The 26,560-nt window shown below is 40.1% G+C and overlaps 1 protein-coding gene across 3 annotated transcripts in view; it reads right to left on the reverse strand.

Moving 5' to 3' along the window:
• The window catches only part of COL15A1 (collagen type XV alpha 1 chain), a 124,052-nt gene that overhangs the window by 15,495 nt on the left and 81,997 nt on the right, over positions 1-26,560 (reverse strand). For all 3 annotated transcript variants that reach the window (XM_063404274.1, XM_063404265.1, XM_063404256.1), the window contains 13 exons: positions 25,672-25,707; positions 25,496-25,579; positions 18,824-18,889; positions 17,066-17,101; positions 14,485-14,547; positions 12,404-12,481; positions 12,248-12,283; positions 8,202-8,255; positions 8,062-8,121; positions 6,066-6,134; positions 5,673-5,714; positions 3,286-3,331; positions 1,302-1,391 (listed from right to left, as the gene is read on the reverse strand). In XM_063404274.1, the coding sequence (XP_063260344.1) occupies positions 1,302-1,391; positions 3,286-3,331; positions 5,673-5,714; positions 6,066-6,134; positions 8,062-8,121; positions 8,202-8,255; positions 12,248-12,283; positions 12,404-12,481; positions 14,485-14,547; positions 17,066-17,101; positions 18,824-18,889; positions 25,496-25,579; positions 25,672-25,707 (760 nt within the window). The remainder of the gene's footprint in view (positions 1-1,301; positions 1,392-3,285; positions 3,332-5,672; positions 5,715-6,065; positions 6,135-8,061; positions 8,122-8,201; positions 8,256-12,247; positions 12,284-12,403; positions 12,482-14,484; positions 14,548-17,065; positions 17,102-18,823; positions 18,890-25,495; positions 25,580-25,671; positions 25,708-26,560) is intronic.

Below are 26,560 nucleotides of genomic sequence, written 5' to 3' on the forward strand. Positions count from 1 at the left end.
TGTGTTATTTTTACTGTCCTTTACTAGCTGCAGTTTTACAGCAAAATGATAAGCACAATACTCTCATAATCTTCTCCTTATGAAGCACCTGAAATAATCAGATTTAGGTAAGAAAATGCTTCTAATACATTAATTTGCATTCAATACAGAATCTGAAAAGGAGCAGACACGTTCATGGTGGATAAGTCAGCACAAAAGAGAACATTTCCTTATTTTCTTGGAAAAGGAAGTTTCTTGCGTCTTCTTTTGACAAGATGACTGGAAATCACTAACTACTTATTTTAAGGTATTGGATCAGGATAAAAATTAATGAGGACAAGACAGGAAAATTGATTTTATTACAACAAACAGATGTTGTCTTCCAAATAACCAAAATATCATCTTCAGTCAGCAGAATTATGTCTTTGGAACAAAGACAGAAATATCCATGTAGATATAGTGAGGAGTTAATATAGTTATTATATGGGGAGAATATAGTTATTATCAATGCATTAAAGGAAAATTACTATACATATGGTATAGCAACACTTATTTAATAATACTGCATTTTCTATTTCAAATTATTTCTGGCACGATCAAAGCCTTATCTTAGTATATGAGATTTAAAAATATGTACAGAAAATGAAGAGTTTCTAATTACAATCTTTTCAAACAGATGCTTGTTTCTGTAACTCTTTTTTAATTTGGAAGAATTAGCAATGTGTATCAACTTTTTGATACAGAAAGCAAATGTTTGGGTGAGGAATAATTCTTACGATGCTTCTACTGCTAGTTAATTGGTAATTTCAGTGCAGACAGACTCTTCATAATTTTCACAAATAAATCATGAAATAATAAAAAAATTGGTTGAAATTTCCACCTCCTGTTAGAAGCGAGACAGTCACCATCAACTGACTGCCTTGAACTCAGAATGCACAGGTGTATTACCCTGAAATGTGAAGCACTGGATTTTTGCACCATTGGCTCAGAAAGACTGACAACAGAATGATATTTCAGGAAGTGCCCATAATGTCCTTCTAAAATGTCAAAAAATCTCTTACCAGGCACTTACATTTTGATATCTATTCTTGTACTTAACAAAATACTAATGCTCACAAATGTGCAGTCTGTCTTTTCAGAAGACATTTTGGATAACATTCTGAGCTTTGCTGTTCTGTGTCAGTTCATCAAGGAACACTGGTGTAAATCTCTAGGCAGGTAAGGCTGCAGTATCCAAGTATCCAAGTATCTTGCTGAATTGCTTTTCAAGTTAAACATATATTCCTCCACAGGATGTCAATGACATATTAGATTTAGTATACCTGGTGGTCCTGGAGCACCTCTGTCTCCCTTTTCTCCTTTTAAGTGTGCTGAACTGTGCAGTCCCCAGGAATCTCTGTTTGCTTTAGCACCTGCCATAAAAGCATCACAAATTCATGAGAACTTGAAAACAGCAGAGACTGCAGCAGTGACAACCAAACCACTAAAAGTGGGAGCAGACTTTTCCATATATGTGGGGCACATGACTCCTGTCCCTTTATGCCAGTATCACTAATGATCCTTGAATGGCCTGACTCTCCTCTCTTATCAACCCCAATGTGTGCAAGACAATCTCTCTCATAAGTCAATCTTTTACTCCCCTTTCCTTATCCACCCAGCCTAAGACCCTCTGAATAAACCTGGTTCTATTTTTCCATTTGTGAATTTCACTGCAGCAGATACAGAAACAGTTCTTGAGTTATGACTGACTTCTACTATTTCCAGATTCCCTTCCCTTCCCTTCCCTTCCCTTCCCTTCCCTTCCCTTCCCTTCCCTTCCCTTCCCTTCCCTTCCCTTCCCTTCCCTTCCCTTCCCTTCCCTTCCCTTCCCTTCCCTTCCCTTCCCTTCCCTTCCCTTCCCTTCCCTTCCCTTCCCTTCCCTTCCCTTCCCTTCCCTTCCCTTCCCTTCCCTTCCCTTCCCTTCCCTTCCCTTCCCTTCCCTTCCCTTCCCTTCCCTTCCCTTCCCTTCCCTTCCCTTCCCTTCCCTTCCCTTCCCTTCCCTTCCCTTCCCTTCCCTTCCCTTCCCAGAACTTCCCAGAACTTCCCAGAACTTCCCAGAACTTCCCTTCCCTTCCCAGAACTTCCCTTCCCAGAACTTCCCAGAACTTCCCTTCCCTTCCCAGAACTTCCCTTCCCAGAACTTCCCAGAACTTCCCTTCCCTTCCCAGAACTTCCCAGAACTTCCCAGAACTTCCCTTCCCTTCCCAGAACTTCCCAGAACTTCCCTTCCCAGAACTTCCCTTCCCAGAACTTCCCTTCCCAGAACTTCCCTTCCCTTCCCAGAACTTCCCTTCCCAGAACTTCCCTTCCCTTCCCTTCCCAGAACTTCCCAGAACTTCCCTTCCCAGAACTTCCCAGAACTTCCCAGAACTTCCCTTCCCAGAACTTCCCTTCCCAGAACTTCCCTTCCCAGAACTTCCCTTCCCTTCCCAGAACTTCCCTTCCCAGAACTTCCCTTCCCTTCCCTTCCCAGAACTTCCCAGAACTTCCCTTCCCAGAACTTCCCAGAACTTCCCTTCCCTTCCCAGAACTTCCCTTCCCTTCCCAGAACTTCCCAGAACTTCCTTTCCCTTCCCAGAACTTCCCTTCCCTTCCCGGAACTTCCCAGAACTTCCCAGAACTTCCCTTCCCTTCCCAGAACTTCCCAGAACTTCCCTTCCCAGAACTTCCCTTCCCAGAACTTCCCTTCCCAGAACTTCCCTTCCCAGAACTTCCCTTCCCTTCCCAGAACTTCCCAGAACTTCCCTTCCCAGAACTTCCCAGAACTTCCCTTCCCTTCCCAGAACTTCCCTTCCCTTCCCAGAACTTCCCAGAACTTCCTTTCCCTTCCCAGAACTTCCCTTCCCTTCCTGGTACTTCCTGGAACTTCCTGGAACTTCCTGGAACTTCCTGGAATTTCCCTTCCAGGAACTTCCCTTCCCGGAACTTCCTGGAACTTCCCGGAACTTTCCTTCCCAGAACTTCCCTTCCTGGAACTTCCCTTCTCTTCCTGCACCTTCCAGCACCTTCCTGCACTTTCCCTTCCCGCAGCTTCCCGCACCTTCTTTTCCCGTACCTTCCTTTCCCGCACCTTCCCTTCCTACACTTTCCTCCACCTTCCTGGAATTTCCCTTCTCTTCCTGCACTTTTCAAGAACTTTCCCTCCCTTACTGGAACTTCCCTCCAGTTACATAATAGCCAAGAAAAGCAAAAAGCTCTGAAGTTTGAAAAACCCAACCAAAAAAAGAGAACTTATTTAAACCAAGGTACAAGAAAAGATTTTCCCACCATGGTCTTTAAGAACTTCTTGATTTCCAGGATAGGGAGCGTTCACCTTTAGACAAAGAAATCAACTACAAATTATCCATACATACTAAGCAATGGAAATGCATTACTTAGTGTGACTGAAAAGCCTGGCAAGTTTGCATGCTAGTAAATATTATAACACTCTGGGATTATCTCCAGTTTGACGGGATCTGAGTATTAGCTGATCAAGTTTTCATGAGGATTATGCTCTCTTTGACATGCATCATGCTTTCAGCAAAAGGGTAACAGCATGCATTTTGGAGGCACCAGCAAATCCTACTCTCAATTGTGTCAGTGAAGCATCAGAAGACTCATTCTCCAAGAACAATTCTGAATTTACAACACTGTGTTTGGAAGCAGGATTTGATTTTTGACTGTGAGATAAAGCTTGTGTTTAGAATTCATTTCATCAGACCAGGGCTATGTTATATCTGATGCTAACCTGTGCTCCAGATGCACTGAGAACACAGTGGGTAGACAGAAGCTCTTGTAGTCTATCCTCTTCTGACACCAGCTACCTGTAACAGTGGGCATGCTGCCTACCTCTGTGCCTGTCTTCAAAATAGGGATAATGCAGGAACTGAAATGTGGTACAGTGCCTGGAAATCTTGGCAATTTCTAGTACTATTTATAGGAAACTAAGCAAGTATATGAAAAAATGGAAGTTGCTGCATCTGGGTAATCCTGTAGTATTAGCCTGTAGAAGTCTTACTCACATGGATAACTCCATTAACTTCAGAAGTTCAGTCCCCATGAGGAAAACTGGTGGGGTTCAGTCTGTAGTTCTTTATCAACACCCATTTATGTCGGTATGAACAGCAGACTTCTTATCTATAAACTTGGATATGTTTAGGAGATTAGTCACAAATGTAGCACAAATCTATCTAGCAGACTCAGATGCATGAAGATGTATTTAAAAGCACATGTTTCTATTACTTGTGCATGTGAAAGTTAGTGCTATGTTTCACTGATTGTAACCTTCCCGAAAAGTGGCTATTATTATCTGAAATTCAGAGAAAATAGGCTTTTTTGTTTGAATCATTCCACAGCAAATCAGAGGAGAATTGAGGCTGGTAAGCATCTCTGGAGGTTGTCTAGCCCAAAGGAGGATCAACTACAGCAGGTTGTTCAGGGCCTCGTCCAGTCAGGTTTCAGACGTGAGGCTGACAAATACATATGTGATTATGGACATACATCATGAACATACAAAAATGTTATACAATGGGAGTGAGAAGATTTAAGGGAGAAATTTCAGAGGTTAAAAAAATTATGTGTGAAGGTGGTAGGCCAAAACTGTAGAAATGGCAAATTACCATAGAGTAATGACTATCATTAATTCCCAAAAAGGTTATGAGCTGGGATACAACTTTCTTCAGCAGTAAGGTTAGGGTGATGATGAGTACCAATATATCTAGCATAGAGGAAGTCAAGAGCTGTTTCTCTTAAATAAATGAAAAAGAACTGGAATGTAAATTGGAGGAGAGGGCACAGTATTATTCAGAGCTATACTGTATAACAGAAAAGTAGAACCACCCTACTGAACCCTACACTATTCAGGGGTGGACTGTGGCTCCTAAAGACAGAATCCTCTCCAAGTACATACCCCACAGCTTAACAGTAGGATATTGCCCTAGGGAAATACTTCCAGGACTGAACTATGTTCACCATTCATTCTAGGATGCAATTTCATTAAACAAAAAATTGCACTAGGGCATTCTGAAAATATGAAATCCATCTCCTTTCTTTTCATACTATGTGTGAAACTGCAGGTACTTTGAAGGTAATGAAGGCTTTGTCATACTCTTTGAAAAGGAGGGGCAGATCTTCATCTGCTGCCATTCTATGTGAACAGATTGCATTTGAGGGCCAAATAAAGAACATGATTTTTTCTGATGCATCTTTCATGCCACAATGAAATACATAACAAATCTTATTTTGGACAGGCAAATAAAAAACAACTAAAGACATAACAATATGGGGACTGTATTTATACATACATCTAAAAAAATACTTGTACCTGTATGCATACACATTCAGGTCCTCAAAGCAACTCCTAAACTATGGAAACACAAGCTTTGAAAGGCATTGAAAAACAAGTTAGAAAAAACAAGTAATCAATGTGCTTTAAGCAAAAGAATCTAGGGTTTCTAGTTCTGTTATATATTTTTTACATGGCTAAGTTTTCGTACATGGCTAAACACTTGAAAATCTGTTATCCCCAAGAACAAGTAAAACACATCCCTGGCGCAAAGCAGAAGGCAGAGGGAGAAAAGCTGCAAGGTTATGGTGTTTAGGTGTACAGCTGCTTTGGTTACGTTCTGTCATGGCCATGCATCCTGCTAAGAGCAGATTCTGCATGTGTGACTTACTGGCATTTTGCAATGAGGCCTGGGAGGGACTGGGAAAACTGTCTGTTGAAAACAGGAGGGAAATTACTTTAATGAGCATGGGTATGATACAGCATGTCATGCACCATATAGATCTAACAGCCAAGATGAGGCTAAGCCTGGAAACAAAACCACCATCTCTCTTGAAGAAAGCCCAGCTGGTGCTAGGTCTGTCATCATGTCCCTCTCTGTGGAGCCATGGGAGCAAAACTCTTCCATGACAGTGACTTTAGCTAAGAGATCTCTTTTCTCTGCACACAAGCAAGGTCACCCACAGTGAACTGTGTTGACTGGAAGCAGTTTTGATGTTTTCTTTTGCAAACTGCTTCTAGAGCAACACATTTCTGCTACAAACTGATCCCCAGTTGTACTTACTCCTTTGATATAAAGTATACGTCCTGGAGGTCCAGGGGGCCCTGGAGGCCCAGGGAGGCCGGGAAGGCCCTGGTAAAAGAAAGTGAAAGAAGGAAGATATTAGACAGAAAATAAACCCCAACTGCAAACTGGAACACCTAAAGCACTGTATATTGAAACTGAATTCAAGACAGTGTATCTCTCATCCAGGGAAAATTAGGTCTACTTCTAGAAGTCGGAAGTGTCCTAGTGGGAGTTCTGATGTTGGTGTTATGTAGGAGTCGAATGTTAGGTCTTTGAAGTCAGTGTACTCGTAGGATCAGTATCATTTCCACACTGATCTAGATCTCTCAGTACTACTAAGATGGATAAATTTTCAAATGCCAGTCAGATATGTACATGCTAATTAGCAACCCTGAGGACCCCTGCTAGACTGGAGGCATCACTGCCTTTTACAAAAAATGTATGTCAGCTCTTTACTGTGTCATTGGAAAACTTGGCACAGAGCTGTGTTCACCTTTCAGTCCACATCAATGCAACTTTCTCTATGGTGACATATGTCATCTCATCAATAATTAGAGATCCATTAGATTTTATCTTCCCTGAGCACTGTAGGAAGAACTAGAACATGTAGCCTCTTTTGTTTGCTTGTTTGCTTTAACCTGTCTGCCTGATGTACTTCATCTACTTATACTTATTACAATAATTTTTATGTGGTTAAGACAGACAGTCCAGAAAATGGACTGTTAATATTTTTTGAAGATACGGAGGAAAGGAAAATCTACACTCATATTTTCTGTCAGTGGGTAGTAATTTTTCTGTCATTTCCTCCAATTAAAATTTGTCTAATTTGGCTGTTTTCACTGGCCAGGAACTATATTTCTATTTATACCTTCTACTAGATGTGTAAGCCACATCCAATACCTGATCTTTTTTTACTGTGGAGATACTTAAATACTTACCAATTCTGCAAAGATACTTATCAATTCTCAGTCTCCCTGCTACTCAAATGAAGCAATATCAGCCTACTTATATTTATTTTCTAGCTAGACAAGACACTTGTGACTTGCGGTTCGTGTGCCATATTTTTTTCCTTTTGAATGAAGTAGAACCAGATGCTTCCTACAACAGAATCCATTTACAAAATTGCTCTGCTGAAATGCAGTGATACTGACTTTACGCTAACGCAGTAACAAACCCTTGTATTTTTTTCAACATTATCTCTGATGCAGACAAAATAGCCTTAGCTGCTGTTGTGGCATGGGTACTAATTTTCCTAGCACAAATTGTCCCATGACATCAGAAAAATCACAAAAATTACTCTGCTATTGTGAAGCTCATTGTTTGTGCTCAGCAGTGCTAGTTGTTGTGTGGTCCAGTCTCAATATTTGTCATGAGACAACCTGTCTGAAATCTTTTTGTGAGAACAGACTTGCAGCAACAGGAGCTTGGTTCATCACTCGTTATTCCACAATTACAGGTTGTAGGTGAGCATGGATATGCTGTCATCTGTGCAGAGTCCTTGTTTTGGATACATGTAACTTTAGGAGGTAGCAGGTACTAGTGAGTATCTCCTTGTTAGTAAAGTAGATACCACTTCCCTGTGACATGCTCAAGTGCTGTTTGTACCTGGGCTAGAAAGCTCAGAGCCTGTGGGAGTGTCTTCACATCATGAGAGGTCACACTGGTGACCTGGACCAGGAAGTCCTTGATATATAAAAGAACTGGAATTCCAAATTCTTTGCTATTTGAAGTTACTATAATAGCAGTGAATGACACACATAAATGTTACACCTGGGAGATGACACAACTATGTGTATCTGAAGAGCTGTCCGAAAGGACCCAGAAGCTGACTTTTCAATGACTGCTGCTAGATAGGAAAAGTAGCAGAAACACAATTATCTCTAGAACATTTCAGAATCTTAGTCCCATTATCATTTGAAAGGAATCAGTATAAATCAGCCTTCAGATTTTTACAGATTTTATTTTTCAACCTATTGAAACACAAAAAACTTACATTAAATGCTTCACCTCGATCACCTTTCACACCCCTCAGTCCATTCAGTCCTGGACGGCCCTGAAATAAGTAGAAATAATTTAGTATGTGTCAGAAGCAAGTTTTTCTATCTTTATCCAACTTTAGAGCATAATACATACTGGGCGTCCTGGGAAACCAAGTTCTCCTTTGGGTCCAGTAGGTCCTATTGGTCCCTGAACAAAAAGAAAAATGTGATTATGGCCCATTTTATTGACCTATATTTGATTTTTTAGAATAAGAGACATAGTTTTATGTCTACATTAAAAATCAGTCTGTGATTGCCTGTAGAGACTGCACACAACATTCTCTCTGCTTGTTCTACTGAGTGATCTCAGAAGCTGAGGACTCCATGTAACAGTCAGCTCTGGTTTGGAAAAGACCACCTATCTGAAATGAAATCTGAATTCCCAGCCTCTTGTAGGGTGTGCAACTCAAAACTAACTCACATTTGTTGAAGAAAAACTAAATGCATCAGTTAGGAAAAGAACAGGAAGTTAGAGATGTATGCTTTGTTCATCTTATTCCCCCCCCCCCCCTTTTTTTTTTCTAATTATTTTTGAATCAGGCTCTGTGAAGAAATGTCTATGGATTGGCCTAAGAATTCATGCAGTGCTAGGCTTCTACTTGCCTCTCGCCAGCCTGGGTTTGTGAATTCAAGGGCTGATAGTTGAAACAGAACCGTTCCTTCTGTATACAAGTTTGACTGACTCACCAGGCTCCACAAAGTAATATAAGCCACTGCAAAAGGAGAGGACAAGCAGGCTGCTTGGGAAAGGTGGTCCAGGACTATGGATGACTATGATGGGGCATTTGCAAGCATGCAGTTTCTAGGCAGCCTGGAAGTAATGAACAAAAAGCAGCAAATCCGAGGATCTTCAAAGTTTCAACTGCTGTCAGCTTCCTGAAACTCAGCAAAACCACAAGGGTCTAGACAACCTCTTTACATATGTGTCAGCCTTTCTGGTTTCACTTCCTTTTTTAGTCTGCTGATATGCTGAGATGCTCTTTCTTGCATTGCTTGTTAGATAATCTGTCTGTAGATCTCACATGGACACCACTTACATGTTACAGTGGGTGTGTTTAATCATTCACATTTTACTTCAGTGAAAAGTGATATGTATATTAATGAAAAATATTTCTGATGAAGAAGATAATTTCTTTAGCTGGAATTCATGGATTAATTGTTGTAATTTTTATCCTGCTGAAACTGAAGACTGAATTAGATCTGAAATTCATAAGCAGTCACCATATGAACATATTCATTTATAACGTCACCACTGTAATCAGAATTTAAAGCTCACTAATGTCAGCTGAAACTGCTTGAAGGTGGTAAGACTTTTATTAATCATCTATTTTACTTCCTGTTTGAAGGTAATTTCTGCCCATGTGATCAAAGTTAATGCCTGTGTCTCAATCAGGCAAGAGATTGCTGATGAACTGGCAGATGTGCATTTCAATATTGTGCCCCAAGATTTCAAAATTCAACCCACCTTTCCATGATACCATATCCTATAATGAGGTTTGAAAAAAAAAATTCAAAATGCTACGAAGCGTTTTCTTATTTCACTCTCTGGTACCTGACCCTTTAAAGATTATGTAAATCTGAACTTAAATCAGCAGCGAGGATGATTAGAAACAGACTTCTTTTTTATTTTAAATAAAGAGCAGTGTCTGATCCCATGCTTTAACTGGGATTTCAAATAAACATGACAATGTGAGTGTTGACTAAGCTGGGGCCAACTTTACCATTTTTTCTAAGTGCCAGCCCAGTCTGCCAGATGTTAGCAATTCCCTGAGACAGAAGCCAGCAGTCACAGCTAGAAGTGAAAGAAGGAAGCGTGGAGGCCACAGGAGTCTGCTTATCACAACAGGAAATTTCATTTACAGCAGCACAGTAGATTTGGGCAGACTGACACTGAGCTTCTTTATTAAGTGCCCTCCTTCAGTGATATGCAGCCATTTGCTTCACTGAGAGGGATGTAAAAGTTCTCTTCTCTCCTGTGGCAGGAGCTTGGATTCAGTCTGCCTCTTCTGTTTTTGCTAACAATTGTACTGACCTCCTGACTATCCCTCATTCTCATCTGCCAAACTGCTACATCTCTGTAGCTCCTTGTGCTCCTACCTCCTGTGATCCTATCTTCTGCCCAGCTGAAGCCTCAAAAAGGAGTGCAGCAGTGACTAGGGATTTGATTTTAAATTCTGGAAATTTGTGTATGAGTCTAAGAGCAGGGAGGAACAATCAGAGTGCCCCGCTAGCTCAAAGTTGTTCTTGGGCCAGAGACTCACTTGGAGCAAAGTTGAACAGAACTATTGCACCAAAACCTTTGATGAGTGATGTGTCAGAGTCTCTGGCCCAGCACTTGACGTCTGTAAACTTTTGCTGCACAGGACTCACACTAACTACAAATGGATTTTTTCCTATGGGACAACAGCAAATTGTATCACCCCCATTAGCAGCGATGATCAAATGAGAGTTCTGTGCTAAGAAGAGAAGTCAAGGCAAAGCCTTGAGACAAGCTCCACTTTCCTGAAGTGTGACCATTCCCACCCGTGCTGGAAAGAACTTCCTTGTCTGCATGCTGAACTGTATGAAGCATCTTGTGACAGTACAAAAAGAGATGTAAAACACAGAGTTTGGAGATGAGAGGAAAAGGACATGTCTGCAGGATGCAGGTTGCACAGCAAGTAGCAGTGAACACAAGCCAGAACATGAGAAAATCCAAATAAATATAAGGAATTTTTTTTTATTCCAAAGTTTGTCAAATGTCTGGAATGTGCTGCTCAGAGAGGTTGTGGAATTTCTATCCTAAGAGTTGTTGAAAACTTCACTTGACAAGTTCCTGGGTTAAAGAGACCTGCTCCAGCCAGTGATGGGCATGAGTTCATCTCTGAAGTTCACTTTCATTCAAAGTTATTCTGTGTCAAGTTGGAAGGGTAGATCATCTTGCAGTCATACAAGGAGGAAGAGAGGAATATCCTTTCTTGTAAGTTAGGATAGCCTCTTCAGGGTATTTTGATACACAGTAATTAAGAAAGCAGTTACTCAGCACACCGAGTTAGCCCCTTTTGAAGACTACAGAAACTGATGTAAAAATCTCCCACGCACCTTGATGTGCAGAAATGTCAACACCTACTATCACTCACTAAGGCACAACAGTGACCAGGGTACATCAAAAGCAGAAGCATAGAAACCTCCTTGACATCCTTGATTTTTGGAATACTAGACTAGAAGAAATTGGCACCCTAATACTGCTGAGTCTGGGCAACTGTTCTTATTTTATAACTAATTTCTTGTGCTTTCTTACAATCTTCTGTGTCCAGTCAAAAGTTAGACCAAATTAGACCAAACACTTGACAGAAGGCCTCTAAATCCTGATTTTGGTACATGTTCTTAATCTTCTGACTAGTGTGCAGCTTTCTCAGAATCCAACACAGTTGCAATTTATTGGCATTGACAGAAATTGAGCTGATGAAGTTAGTTGTTTTAATGTAAATCATATAAACAGAGAATAATTTAGGTGGAAAGAGAGAGACCATCTTGCACAACCTCTTGTTTACATGACAAACTTATAAATTAAGCTTGTAGGTTAGGCCATACCACTCAACAACTTGTTCCAGAATCCATCATCAATCTGGGCAGCTATTTCTGTGTTTAATCACTTTTAACATGAATTTTTGTCTTTATATCTAAGTGAAATTTCCCTTGCTGGAACTTGTGATTTTTGTTACTTATCTTTTTCCTGTGCATCTCTGAGAATGAGCTGACTTGTTTTATGATTCCTTTTCAGGCTGCAGCAGGGAGCAATTAAAGCTCCTCTCAGTCATAAATTATCTTCAGGGCTAAACAAACTCAGTTCACTCAGAGTCATAAGTCATGTAAGCTTCCTAGCTCTGACGATATTTCACTGTTGGTTTAGATAGTTACAGATACATTTGTTCTACCAGAATTTAAACTCTGCATCAAATCAGCAGTTCACAGCACCACATATGTAACAAACACATTCTTTTCTGAAGGACACTGATCACCCTGAAGTATGAATACTCCTTATCATCCCTACTCAGAAGGAATGAAAAGCTAAACTAAATTACCTTTATATTTACTAATATCTGTAGGGCCAAAGCAAAATAAAATAAAAAAACCCCATTCATCTTTGAATCATCTTACCATTGGTCCCACTGGTCCCACCACTCCAGCTTCACCCTGTTGACAACCAACACAGAAAGAGCAATGACAAGGAGAATTCCTGCAATGTCTAGCAGAGGTGGCTGGTAACATAGCCACTAAATAATTCTGAAGGAACACAACACAGTATTAGCTCACCTTCTCTCCTTTTCTTCCTAATAACTCAGTTAAAGATCCATCAGCAGAAATGATAGCTCCTGGTTCTCCCTTTTCACCCTGCAATTATCAGAATAATTACTGTTTACAAAGCAGCTCCCAGTGAATCAGAAGAAGTCAAAGCAGCATTACTTTTGTTTGAAGCATGACAGATTAGTCATGCCGTGATATCAAACATAAAGTCATATCAGTATGAGTTGGGGGAATCTTGATTCTGGGGAAGAAAAGAGATGATTTTTCTCAAAACATAGTAAAGTACACTAAAAATATCTTCCTGAGATGAATAAGCTCTTATTTAAAAAAAAAAAAAGACTTACATTGCTCTATTGTAACTATGTGAAACGTGCTATGTTAATAAAAGGCATCTGCCAAAGGCAGACAGGTTATTGGTGTCTTCTTATGTACCATCAGCTTGATAGTCAGCAAACCCTGTTGGAAATGCACCATCTTGATAGAGCAGTAAATGTTCAGATTTTACTATCAGCAAAGCATGAGTCATTCTCTCTATGTGCCTGACATGATTCAACCTCATTAACTTTAACAAAGGCCAAGTCCCAGCATTCAAACTGTGACCCTCTGCATTACTATTCCACCACCATGGACTACCACTTCTCAGTGCTAAGCACATGGTTCCCACTCTGGATCTTTCAGCTGTAACTTTTCACTTCCTACCTCAGGCAGCTTGCTACAACATCTTTCCCAAGATCTCATGGAAGAAATCTGGCTTGAAGCTAGCAATTGAATTGCTGACTAAAATGACAGTCCATGTTATAGACCTTTCATTGAGCTCTAAGTGCTGTAACTCAGTTCTTCTCACAGGTTCTTAAACCACTGTGAGTCTTTTAAGTCTCCTTGAAGATATTTTGGATACTTTGAAGTCTCCCTAAGGCTTGATTGGCTTCACTGACTTTATCTTCTGTAAGAATTTATGGACCTGAGGTTGAATTTCATGATGCTTTAAGTAAAATGCTTCTAGGTGTCTGTACAGCTTCACTGTGGTTCCCAAACTTCATCACTCTTGAGCATAGCCTGGTGTTCACAGCTCAGAAACACCATTGGATACATCACTATGTTTTTGGTGGGTCCAAAATTAAATGCTTTCAGAGCTTTGAGTTCTTGTCAGTGTGGACACTAGAAGCAAAAAAAGCACCAATCAAAAAACATAGGTAAAAACTTCCACAGCCTAAACCAAAAACTGACTAACTGGTTTTAAAGTTGAGCTTGATCATTTAATGCACTCTGTCAAAGAACAGGAAGCCTTATGATAAACAGGGACTGGTATTTGTGGCCTGTGAAGTTTCCTTCTGAGCAATGACAATTGTGTTCATCTGCTACCCCATTTAAACAATAATTGACCATTTCCAAGTCTTCCTATTACTTGTAAGAAAGTGAGCTCAGCTACTTAGAAGGAATAAGCAGAAAGGTTTTTGTTTTTCTTGTTTGGTATCCCCAAGATATTAGATGTTCCTCTCCCCTGCTTCCTGAAGGTAGATAAGAAGGGGAAAAAACTGGAAGAGATGCAGTATTTACAAAAGAGCAGAGTCAGTCTCTTTAGCAACCTCTCAACAGTGCTATAAAATGGACACTTTTTGTGAAGAAACCAGAGTAAGAATCCTAAAAGAGCTCCTCAAGTCTTATACTTTCTTTGGGAATTGAAAATTGTAGTCTTCAATCTGTAGGCAAAGACCTCTCTGGGATAGGAGGAGGAAAAGATAGATTTTTTTTAATAATTTGGGCTTTTAGATAGGATCTCAGGGTGTCAGCACAGCAATCAGCGGGCAAGAAGAGCTTACTTCATGTTTAAAGTTTAAAGAGACTTAACCTGATAAGTGCATACCATATTGATGAGTTTCAACACTGGGACAGGAAGATTAGCGCTTGGTGGGATTATATCAAGGGATGTCATTTAGCATTTTCACATTCCACCTAGTACATTTTTCACATGAACTTACTAAATACACAATTTGTACCAAAATTAGAATCATTAAACTTCAAATGTCACTAAGTACTTTTCATCTAACACATTTCTCAGCATATACTTTCCCCTATGCATTTTTTCATACCTGTTGTCCTTTAGGTCCTTGTGATCCTGGCAAACCAGTGTCACCCTTTGGACCCCGAGGGCCCTAGGCGAAAACAAATACATCAATCCATAGTGATATTTGTGAAGAATATAGAGCTAGGCCATTTACTAAATGTAAATTTAAATTACTGGCAAACTTCAAATTAAATGAGTCTGGTTGTAATCTAACAAATCTTACAAGACTAAATTGCTCTCTGAATCAAGTTATTCCCTAAATCAGACATCACATAAGGAAAATATTTCAGAAAGACCAAAATGAAAAATCCCTCATGTTTATCACAGTGTTGGTGACATACACATTCACAAAGAGAAATATGCAAACATTAATAAAAATGGAAATTCAACCTAAAATCCTCTATTTCTTCTGTAGTCCATCCTCTCTCTCTCTCCATGATTATTCAGCTAGACTGATTTTCAACAGAATTTCTCAAGGTATATTTTTAACAGTAAGTTAAAATAAAAACATTAGAGTAGATGAAATAGGATTTATTTGAAAACAAGATTATTTCTTTATCTGTTTTGTGGGGCAAGTACTCCCCTCAGATCAAATGGTACTTTACAATCTTCCAAGAGAATTCAGAAGCATTTTTTTTTTACACACCAAGATCTAAGCTCAGGTCTACCTAATTTCTGCATTAGTTAAGAGATAAATAAAAGACATGAGGTCAGAACAAGAATATTATCTTCATGTCTGTAGAAATTCTATATAGGAGAAGAGACTAAGAATTCATTATATCACTTTCTGAGTGTTATGATCTCTTTTTCAAATGAGATGTATTTTAAAGGATTTTTTTTCTCCTTCTTTGGTTTTCTATGTAGTCCACAATACCCAGGACTTAGCAAGCAACCTTCTGTAGAATTTTGGGCAATTTGCCAGCATTTTGTTAACATCTTTTGTCAGCTTTCCCAGTTTTCTCCTTAATTGTTCTCAGGCAATGGACAAAAGATCCTGAGACCATATGCATGCTCTGAACTGTAGAACAACCACAACAAGGGAAAGTAATTCCATCACATTACACAGAATATGAATACAATAATTAGAACAATATTAGTTGAAGTCATAAGTCAAATAGTCACAGAATCACAGAATATTCTGGTTTAGAAGAGACCTACAAGGATCATCAAAGCCCAACTCTTGGCTGTGCCCAGGACACCCCATGAGTCACACCATGTGCCTGAGAGCATTGTCCAAACACTCCTTGAACTCTGCCAGGCTTGGTGCTGTGAGCACTTCATTAGTCAGCCTGTGCCGGTGCCCAACAAACCCATGGGTGAAGAACCTTTTCCTAATATCCAACCTAAACCTCCCCTTACACAACTTCAGGCCATTCCCTCAGGTACTGTCACTGGTCATCAGAGAGTAGAAATCAGTGCCTGCCCCTCCTCTTCCCTTCACAAGGAAGTTGTAGACTCTGATGGAGTCTCCCCACAGTCTCCTCTTCTCCAGGGTGAACAGACCAAGCGACCTCAGCTGCTCCTCACACAGCTTCCCTTCATGGCCCTTCATCATCTTCACAGCCCTCCTTTGGACACTTTCTAGCAGTTTAATGTCTTTCTTATACTGTAGCACCCAAAACTGCCCCCAGGACTTGAGCTGAGGATGCCTCATTATAGAGCAGAGCGGGACAACCCCGTCCCTTGCCCAGCTGGTGATGCTGTGCCTGATGTACCCAGGACATGGGTGGCCCTCCTAGCTGCCAGGACACTGCTGACTCAGATTCAGCTTGCCACCAACCAGGACCTCCAGGTGTCTTTCCCTGGCATTGCTCTCCAGCGTCTCATTCCCTGGTCTACATGCACAACCAGGGTGACTCCATCCCAGGTGAAGAATCTGGCACTTTCCCTTGTTGAATGTCATAAGCTGGTATTCAGCCCTCTGATTTATGTAGGTATCTCTGGAGGCTCTTTCTGCCTTGGAGGGACTTAACAGCTCCTCCCAATTTTTTAAACCTGCAAACGTGGTATCCCTCCAAGTCCTATGTCTAAGTCGTTAATGAAGACATTTATACATGTTTATATGGCAGTCTGAGTGCAATAGGTAGGTAGAATAGCAAAAGGCACCTTTTGATACTCTGGTTGTGAAATGCTTACATGGTAGCCCTGGTATATTATTATAAAAAATCATAAATATTTCCTAAAGGATAAAATAAAATGAGTATATCTTACAGGGCTTTCCTGTATTCTGTAGTAGTGACAAAAAAGCCTGAGGAATAACACAGTTACATATACATATGCAGGTAACTTTTAGAAGTCAATTTGTTCCATTTGTTTCTCCTATATGGCATAGATCTTTCCTTAGGTAGTAATTTTCTGTGAACTACATCCCGATTTAAGCTACAGAACTGACACTGAGATGAGCATATCAGAATATACTTTGTTTCCGATAGAATAAATTTCTAACTTGGTTGGTAACTTCCTAAGACCTGCAGAGTCCTATATGAAAATTTATTAGACTTCATGCAAATGGTGTACAATATACATTCTAATAAATAGTAAACTATGTTGAAAAGTACTTAAAAATCCTAGGAAATACTTTTAAATCCCCGGCAATTAATACTTACCGGAAATCCTGGTAGACCTGGCTTGCCATCTGGCCCCTGCAAAATTAAAAAACTCACACCTTTACGAAACACATATTACAGACTCCCAAACCAGAGTATCTATTTTTCACATATTCTGTGATTTATGAATATCAACTCATCTGTTACTGAATTAAGAACTTCATTCAGTTGATGGTAAAGGTGTGAACCTCCACAACGACCTATGCTTCTAATTTAGCATTTACTTTCAAAAACTGGCTAGACAGAGATCCAGAAAATAATGAAAAAGGATGACATTTTCTACATATGAAAGGCATGCAACCATTATTCAGTCTCCTCTGAATCTTTTCCAGATACCAGCACAGAGACCACAGTAGCCGCCCACCTTTCCCATTTTGGTCCTGGAAGTCTTTGGATAGAAATCAGAGTGTGTAGTAGGCTGTGAATAGAATCACAGATTGGGACACATTTATTATTGTACTGGACACATTTAAGATTGCCCTGGTCTGGTAACTGCAGAGAGACACTTTAATTCTGGTTCAGATCAGCAGGATGTCTATTTCCCCACCCACTATGAGACTGCACCTTTCTCCTGACTAGTTAGAGCTTTCACACTGAGGTTAAAATCTTTCTCACTGCAACTGCTCTTCAAGCTACAGGACCTATTCTTTTTTGTGGGAATGTGACTCTGACAAAGCTTTGAATTATCTGTGGCAAGTACCTCATACTTGCCATACTATCCTGGCATCCTATTATGTCCAAAGATTAGGGGAACAAGGTCTTTGATAAATACATGAAAACTGTTCTACCATAAGCATGGCTGGATGCAGGCACAAGAACATGAAGTTGTCCTATGGTGCAAGAAGTGGGAAAGAGTCATGCTAGACTAGCAGAAAAAGGTTACAAGCTGCTGCCTGAGCTAATGCCCTTCTTCCCAGTTCAATGACAGATTCAGTAAATATTTGTTTTGGGACAGCTGTAATAATAAGATACAAAGTTTTTGCAAACTTAAACTATTTAGAGTGAAATTCTGCTATTGGCTATGAACATTCTGACTTTCCTTGTTTCATCAGGGATTGAATGTGGGGGAGATCACTGTGCTCACCAACAAGAAAACAGAAGAATGAAATACACAAACAAGAATTCACAAATGAAACTAGCTGTAAAATAGGTTGCATAATTTGTTGCGGTATAGATTTTGCAAACTGCAACATGTTGTACACTTTTGGGAAAGTTTGAATAGACTCCACAGCTTGGAAAAGGTAGATTTCTCTTTGGATCCAGTCCTAGGAACTTCAAATTATTACCAAGAAGCATTTAGGATTTCAAGTATTTGGCTGAACTATTTTGCAGCTAGAAGAGAACCTGAACTTGTGTGAGACTAAACTCATACACTGCCTAGCATTTCTAGTTGAAATCTCAAGCAGAACTGAGCAAAATACTTTTTATCCCAATGCTTTGACTTGAAGGACAAGAAGGAAAAAAATGGAAGGAATGTAGATCTTGGTATCTATTTTTGCAATTATTCTACATTTCTACAATTCTCAGCATATAGTTCAAAATCAGAGATAAGCCAATTTTGTTATTTCATACAAATGTGTGAAAGTAGTCTGTTCATACAGAACTCAGTTCTGCCTGAAAGTACTTCTGCAGAGTTTGATGCTGAAGTCAGTAGAAACACAATCCTGAAGTATAGGAAACTCATCTCTAGTTGATACTCAAAAGGAGATGTTGAAGATAGAGCAAATCTGAAGATTTAATAAAGCAGCATATACTCACTGGAGGGCCAAGAAGTCCTTTAATTTCAGTAAAATTAAAAATTCCTTCTGTGTCGTTGAGAAGTAACTAAAAAATGGGTTAAGAAGGTTAAAGGGGTTAAGGTTATTTCAAATTTCTTATCTGAGACACACACACATTTTTAGAAATGTAAAATTATCTCTTTATAACTGTGAAAAAACAAACATAAATCAGGCCCCAGAAAAGGCTCTCAACTTCTAATTTTCTTTATACATCTCAAATAACAAAACCTAGAATTTCTTTTACGTTTCTTCTGTAAAGATCTCAGAATGCTTTCAGAAATTTAATTAACTGACTCATGATTTGAATTTGAAAGCTTAAACATCAAATTTTGCAGCCTGAAGCCATTTCTCCCCAGCAAGACAAAAGATCAAATGGAGATTTTATGCTCCAGTATGTCACTGGCATTCTAAAATGGTGAATCAGTCTGAGCACACTCATCCTCTGTTGCAGAGTTGAAGTTTTAATTACATTCTGGACATGTCTGCATCACACCATGCAGTGCCATGCTGTGATTCCTAAGTCAGCTCTGATCACGCTACTGTGTTTGAAACTAGCTTGGAACCCCAAACTGTGATGTGGAGCAGCTCCTGCACTACCCAACTCTGAGTCTCAAAGTGTCTGAACAGCACAGTGTAATTGCACTGCTGTTATCCTGCTTCCTGAGCTGGGACTGGTGAGCTCCCCATTAGCCCAGGTATTTCTGCATAACTCGACTACAGAATCATAATAATGAAGGTGGACATGGACCTTTGGAGCTCTGGTCCAACACTCCTCAGTGCAGGTCTAAATGGATCAGGTCACTCAGGCACTTGTCCAGTGTGTCCAATTCTTGAACACCTCTAAGGATGGAGATCCCACTATTGTTTTGGGCAATCAGTTAGAGTATTTGATCAGTGTCAGGGTAAAAAAGTTTTACTTATATTTAATTGGAATTTCCCTTTTTCTAATTTAGGCCTGTTGCATCTTACAATATTTCCATACACCTGCAGGAAGAGGCTGCTCCCATGTTCTCTGTATCCTCTGATTATGTAGTTGTAGACAGAAACAAAGTCTCTCCTTAGCCTGCGTTTTGCCAGCTAATCAGACCCAGTTCTCTCAGTGCTCTGGTCCCCTGAACATCCTGGCAGCCCTGGGTGGGGCTTGCTCCATCATGTCAATGTGTTTCTTGTGCTGGGGATCTCACAGCTAGACACAGTACTCCAGAAGCAGTCTTGTGAATGCCAATCACAACTTCCTGAGTATATCAGCAGAGCTAATTTTATACCTATTTTATCATTCTCTTATCCAGTTCATAGGTCATCAGTTTGATGATAGCAAGGCTATGGGAGAAACTTTGCTAAAGCTGGGTTCTACAAATTCGGTGCCCATCCCTTGTCCACAAAGAAGCAGTGATAGATTTTGATCAGGAACAAAATGTCATTAGTAAATCCACGCTGGCTGCTTCCAATCAGATTCTTGTCCTGATGTTACAATTAAGCTTTCATTTTGGTTTCAGATAGCTAACTTTCTGGTTTAAATAGGTGTTCCCAATATTGTATCACATGGTCTTACAGAACTGTCACTCAAATGGTTCCATTTGACAGTTTAACTTTGTTATATGTCCTGAATCTCCTTGGAAGCTTGAAATGGTCCATTTGTTTTGCAGCAAGCCATGCCATTCATTTCAGTATAAGGCTCTGTGTGAAGTAACATATTCCCATTCAATGTAATGAAAATCTGAATTTCACAAGGCCAGGACAGGGCGTGCCTTCGGGTGACAGGGATTTAGTTAGCACAGGAATAAACACATTGTCACTGAGGTTTTGTGAGATTTGAATGTCTCTTTTCTGCCTGCAACTGTCTGCAGATCAACACTACCAGACCATAATATTTTCCAACATCTGTTATGAATACGGCATCCAGGAACTGAGTTTGAAACTACCCTGCTTTGAATAGGAGGTTTGACCATATGCCCTCCAGAGATCACTTCCAATATTCTTATGAGTCTCTGAATGGTATTTTTCAAATCCAGATCACACATCCTATCCTATCCTATCCTATCCTATCCTATCCTATCCTATCCTATCCTATCCTATCCTATCCTATCCTATCCTATCCTATCCTATCCTATCCTATCCTATCCTATCCTATCCTATCCTATCCTATCCTATCCTATCCTATCCTATCCTATCCTATCCTATCCTAGCTTATCCTATCCTATCCTATCCTAGCTTATCCTATCCTATCCTATCCTATCCTATCCTATCCTATCCTATCCTATCCTATCCTATCCTATCCTATCCTATCCTATCCTATCCTATCCTATCCTATCCTATCCTATCCTATCCTATCCTATCCTAGCTTATCCTATCCTATCCTATCCTATCCTATCCTATCCTATCCTATCCTATCCTATCCTATCCTATCCTATCCTATCCTATCCTATCCTATCCTATCCTATCCTATCCTATCCTATCCTATCCTATCCTATCCTATCCTATCCTATCCTATCCTAGCTTATCCTATCCTATCCTATCCTAGCTTATCCTATCCTATCCTATCCTATCCTATCCTATCCTATCCTATCCTATCCTATCCTATCCTATCCTATCCTATCCTATCCTATCCTATCCTATCCTATCCTATCCTATCCTATCCTATCCTATCCTATCCTAGCCTATCCTATCCTAGCCTAGCCTAGCCTAGCCTAGCCTAGCCTAGCCTAGCCTAGCCTAGCCTAGCCTAGCCTAGCCTAGCCCAGCCCAGCCCAGCCCAGCCCAGCCTAGCCTAACCTAGCCTGTCCATGTCATCTGAGTATGGTGAGTTTTCTGTACTTTGAGGTCATGTTGAATAATTCATACAGCTAAAGCTCGCTGCTTCTACTGGGTGCTTCTTTCTGCTCACTGTCCTGATGTTCTACAAAAAACACAGGAAAAATTTTCAATTAAAAATAGAGTTTAGATGCTACAGGCAGCACTGCGTCTCCCAGGCTCCATGAACTCTGCTGCACTCTTCAGCTGTAATATGTTCCCCTGGTCCCACTCTATTTCCAGCTCTACACAGCTCAGAAAAGGAACAGGATGTGGGCTGTTACTTTAATGACTAATAAAAAAGTCCTGCTGCTGTAATTTTTCTGCTTCATCTAGTGGCAGAAATCCAGGAGCCCTGGGTTTACACTGTCTTTTCATTGTGGAATAACTCCATATTCACTGTCTTTGGGCTCAATCCAAACTTTGAGAAAAGAATCCCAAAGACTTTGCTGAGTTTGGGATCAGGCACATTGTATATTTTACACATACAGTTGATCTGCAAATGGAAATTGTGCCTGGAAGTCAGAAAACTGTGCATAATGTTGAAGAAGATTTGAAATCAAAAGGTAGAAGAGTGATGATTAGAGGAAAAGATTATGCTCTTCACAACCTCTTCCAGGTATATAATTATTTATCTTTGGGTTTGGGTGTGCAAACAGCTTTAATAACAATAATCCAGCAATATAACTCTTCAACACATTGAATTAGTTCAGAAAGTGCTTACTACAATAGTAAGGACAACATCCATATTTTTCTCACTGTCATGTTTTAGGATGATTGTCTGGGTTGGTTTCCAAGTAAACCTTCAGCTTTGCATCCAAAAGGCATGAATATGGCCTTGCTAGAATTATAGAAAGAACAGACAGAACAAAATCTTTTGACATCTGCTTTACACCCTCAACATTCGCCTTTCTTTGTGACTTCTGTTTCTTGTACCTAAAGTACAGGTGAATAGTGGCAGCCGAAGATAAAGTTTTAAATGTTTGAAATTTAAATCCAATAACATTTCTCTATTCAAAATTACTTCTGTACTGTACCAAATTAAAATCATGGCAGCAAATATTATGATTTTCTCGTTATCATGATTCCATTAACGAAAATGCATTGAGTATCAGCAACTATGCTCCAAAAGAGTGAAATAGTTAATAAGGATGAGAAATATTGATTTTAGTGTTTTGGAATATCAAACAGCAGCAAAAAGAGGGCCACTGTTTTCTTTTAAACATGACAGGTCAGAGCAGACTTCCTGATCAATCACAGAAGGCAACAGAGGAGGCAGCAAGGACAGAAAGCCTCTGCGACCCTCATTGCTGGTGGGAAATGCAGAAGCCTGGAAAGGGATAGGTTCCACTGCAGACCTCAGTTTTAACTTAACATGTATTTTCATAGTATGAGAAGTGATTCTTAAAGGAACCAAATCTCCTCCATTCACACAAGGACCAGGTGAAATGAGAAAGAAAACAAGGTCCACTTTTCAGTGCAGCTCAATCAATGTGCTATCAGTCAGATACTGGTGAGGCCTGGCCCTGAGCCACAGCTGTCTGTGTCAGCTCTAGGTATTTCAACAGTGCTGAAACTAACTTTTTATTTGCTTTTATTTTCATCAAGCAGCATAAAGTCTGTTTAAGTGTAGTCACAGAAACCTTCTTAAGAAAACTTCCTTCCAGCTCCATGGATTAGTCCACTGGACTTCTGTAGCCCAAGAAGTATTGTTCTTGGCTACACAATGGTTAAATGAATGACCCTGACCTGGAGACTAATCTCTCAAGTGCCCTGTGGTTCACTCAGATCACTGATCTCTGCTGCTCTACCCACATCAAGCCAATATCCACATTACAACAGCTGGCAGTGTTATTTATTTTACTTCTGCAATTCCAACTGCAATTGATAGGTCTACTTGCAATAGTTCTTTTTCATACTTGAAGCTTACTATGAAAGATGAGAGACTGAGTCAACAAAAAGCACTTGGATAATTTAATGTCTATCTCAGCAAACTTACTGCAAACAAATGTCCTGTTCTTACATAAACATTTGTGAGATAGGAAGAATTCAATGTCAAATATAGTGACACACACGTTTAATTAACTGTATCAAAATCCAGTACACCAAGTCCTCAGAGAAATATTCTGATTAACCGTACAGAGGATTTGACAGCTCTTGGTGTACCTCCCCAAAACACCTATACTACAAATGTATGTAAAGCCATAAATGCTCTCAAATTTTTAAAAGAGCTTACTTCTAAAACCCAAAAGTACTTAGAGAACGAAATGTCTTTCTGTATGGATTTGTAATACACCTAATGAAATACAGATTCTACCAGGCTCTGTACATTTCTGTAATACATGGTAAAAGTAGTTCATATAGGGGATCTGGAGGATTCAGAGGATGCACTATAGGTTTCTTCAGACATAGCTACATGTTTGACAGATGTATGGACTGTGACTAGTGCACGTAGGAGCCATGCAGCCTCCAGCAAGCATCATTAGTTTATGTCAGTTCAATAATCTTTTTATGTTCTTTATATGTAGTGTGCTACCTCTAAGGCGCTCTCAGTGTTTTTTTCAAGAATTAGTGAGCTATGGAGTAACACATTGAAGTTCATTTTTACTGCAGACAGAGCTGTTTAGTCACTAATCAGATATAAGGCCCCACGGCAGCACCATGGCAAGGCTGTGAGAAAGAACATGAATTTTACATTGGCATTTCTATCACACTATTGAGCAGCTCCCCAGAAACTCCAACAGAATTGTGATAAACTGTTGAGCTGCTGACAGTCCCACTATGAGCAGGACATCGAGAAAGGTCTTCATGCAGCCAGCATTTCTGTGGATCTATAATTCTGCTCATCCAAGACTGGAGACCCAAGATCCTAGTATTCTGCATGGATTCCCAGTAAACTCAGTAAAGGACAACACACTTCTGTCGGGATGGGTGATGTGGCCTATGGGACACAAATTAATGCTATTATTTGCTAATATTTGCTAATAGCCAATATTTGCTATTGGTAGCAGAAGCCTAAGTGAAAGCCCAGTTGTTTCAGCTGAAAAAGTCTATGTGTAGTTCCACTTTATGATAATGGTGGCACCAAGCTCCCCCTTAACACAGATTTCTCAGCTGGGCATTTTCTCTTCTCGCAATTACAAAACACTTCTTACTGCCTTTATATGCATTTCTATGGACATGTCTGGCTGTTTTGGGCACCTCCACCTCTCAGAGTTGAAGTTTTCTGCAGTCACTCACAGTTACCCCAGATCTTAATGTCATACCAAGCCAACTACTAAGATTTTTGTTGTCAGCTCCAATTAGGATTCATCCTAATCTCCAGTCTTCGTTACTGCTAAGAGTAGTGTTTTGGCAAAGGCTGAGGTACACAGAAAAACTAACTGAAAATATACCTGCATCTAAAGTATACTGGACAGTTTTTATGGGCTTCTACTATTTTACCCTTTGTTGCTTCCAATGTCAGTGCTCTGGTTTGTACAGTGGACAACTGTCAGGAAATTACTCTCCCCCACATACTGCTGTGCCTCAGGTGCTTTGCTTTGTTAAATGCCCCCAGTTTTGTGTTTCTCTTTAGATTTTTATTTGATGTTCATAACTCCTGCAGATTCACCTAAAAAGTTCGTGCAAGATGCTCAATATGACCTCATAATTCTTGTAGGTAAGCTCTTTACCCACTGTCTTCCAATCTAATCTTTCCAAAACTAACCCATTGGATACAGAGACATAGTGAGATTCTTTTGTTTTGAGGTGTGGACTTATGACCTGAATGTGAGCAGCAGAATTTCCAGTGTGTTAACCACTTTTGTCCTCTTCTCTGTAAGGGGAGCTACAGACCTCAATGCTTGACATACACACTTACCTCAGGTATTGCTATGACTGGTCCCGGTGGTCCTGGTGGTCCAGGAGGTCCCACAACACTGTTACCATCCTGTCCAGGTTCCCCCTATTTCAAAAGCATTACATGTGAAAAACCATATACTAAGCACTGCATTTCACATAGGATTTTCAAAAACAGTGAAATCCAAACAATCTCACCTGAGGTCCTGGGTCACCCTTCTCTCCTTTTGGACCCTGCAGGTGATAAAAAAATGAGCATAAGTGATTTACAAGGGTAAATTATGAAATGTGCTCTCCCTTGCTTCACAAAAAGTGCAGAAGTGAATTGCATGTACAGAATGATCAATCCCCAGCTCTCTCAAAGCACACATGGGGCCAAGAAGTTTCAACTCAGATCTTCTGAGGGTTTGATGTTTAAAACTATTTCCCAGGACTTCTGACAGAGTTCACAGATGACTAGAAGCAATGGGCACAAAACATTTTGTTAGCTGAGGATTAGTCCAGTGAACCTTTCTTTCATTGCACTGAAATCAGTCATCCCCGGCTGTGCTGTCCTTTTCTGGCATCAACGACATCAGTTGTGTCTGGGATTTCCCAGGGGACCAGATAGAAGAAGACAGGGGAGCTAAACTCTCATCTGTCAGGTAGCTTATTTCTAAGCGTGATCAGCCCTCTGTAGAACTCCATGTGCTGGAAATGCAGACGCTTTGTCTGGCACAAGTGAGAGGAAGTCGCCAGGGGACAAGTCATGGGACTTCCCAAGCAAAGCATGCTGTAATCATCGAGGATCTTAAGCATGAGAAATATATTAAAATCACCTATGAGCCTGCTGGCTTTCCTCTAATTAAAGGCAGAGCTGATCTCTGAATAATTAAAAGCAGAAGGAACATTGAGGAACCAGAACTAGTCTCTGGAGATGCCCGAATCTCTTCTGACTGATAAGGGAAACATGGGCAAGGTACACTCTGCTCCTGTGTTTTTTGTCTGAGTTAATTGCTCCAGGTAAAGCAGGACAAACACAGCCCCAGCTCTTCACACTCTGCTAGCAAGTGCTGATCTTACTGATCTTTAAGAGGTAGGTTTGGGA

The sequence above is a fragment of the Prinia subflava genome, chromosome 1, assembly GCF_021018805.1.
Source record: "Prinia subflava isolate CZ2003 ecotype Zambia chromosome 1, Cam_Psub_1.2, whole genome shotgun sequence".
In the NCBI taxonomy this organism is placed as follows: domain Eukaryota; kingdom Metazoa; phylum Chordata; class Aves; order Passeriformes; family Cisticolidae; genus Prinia; species Prinia subflava.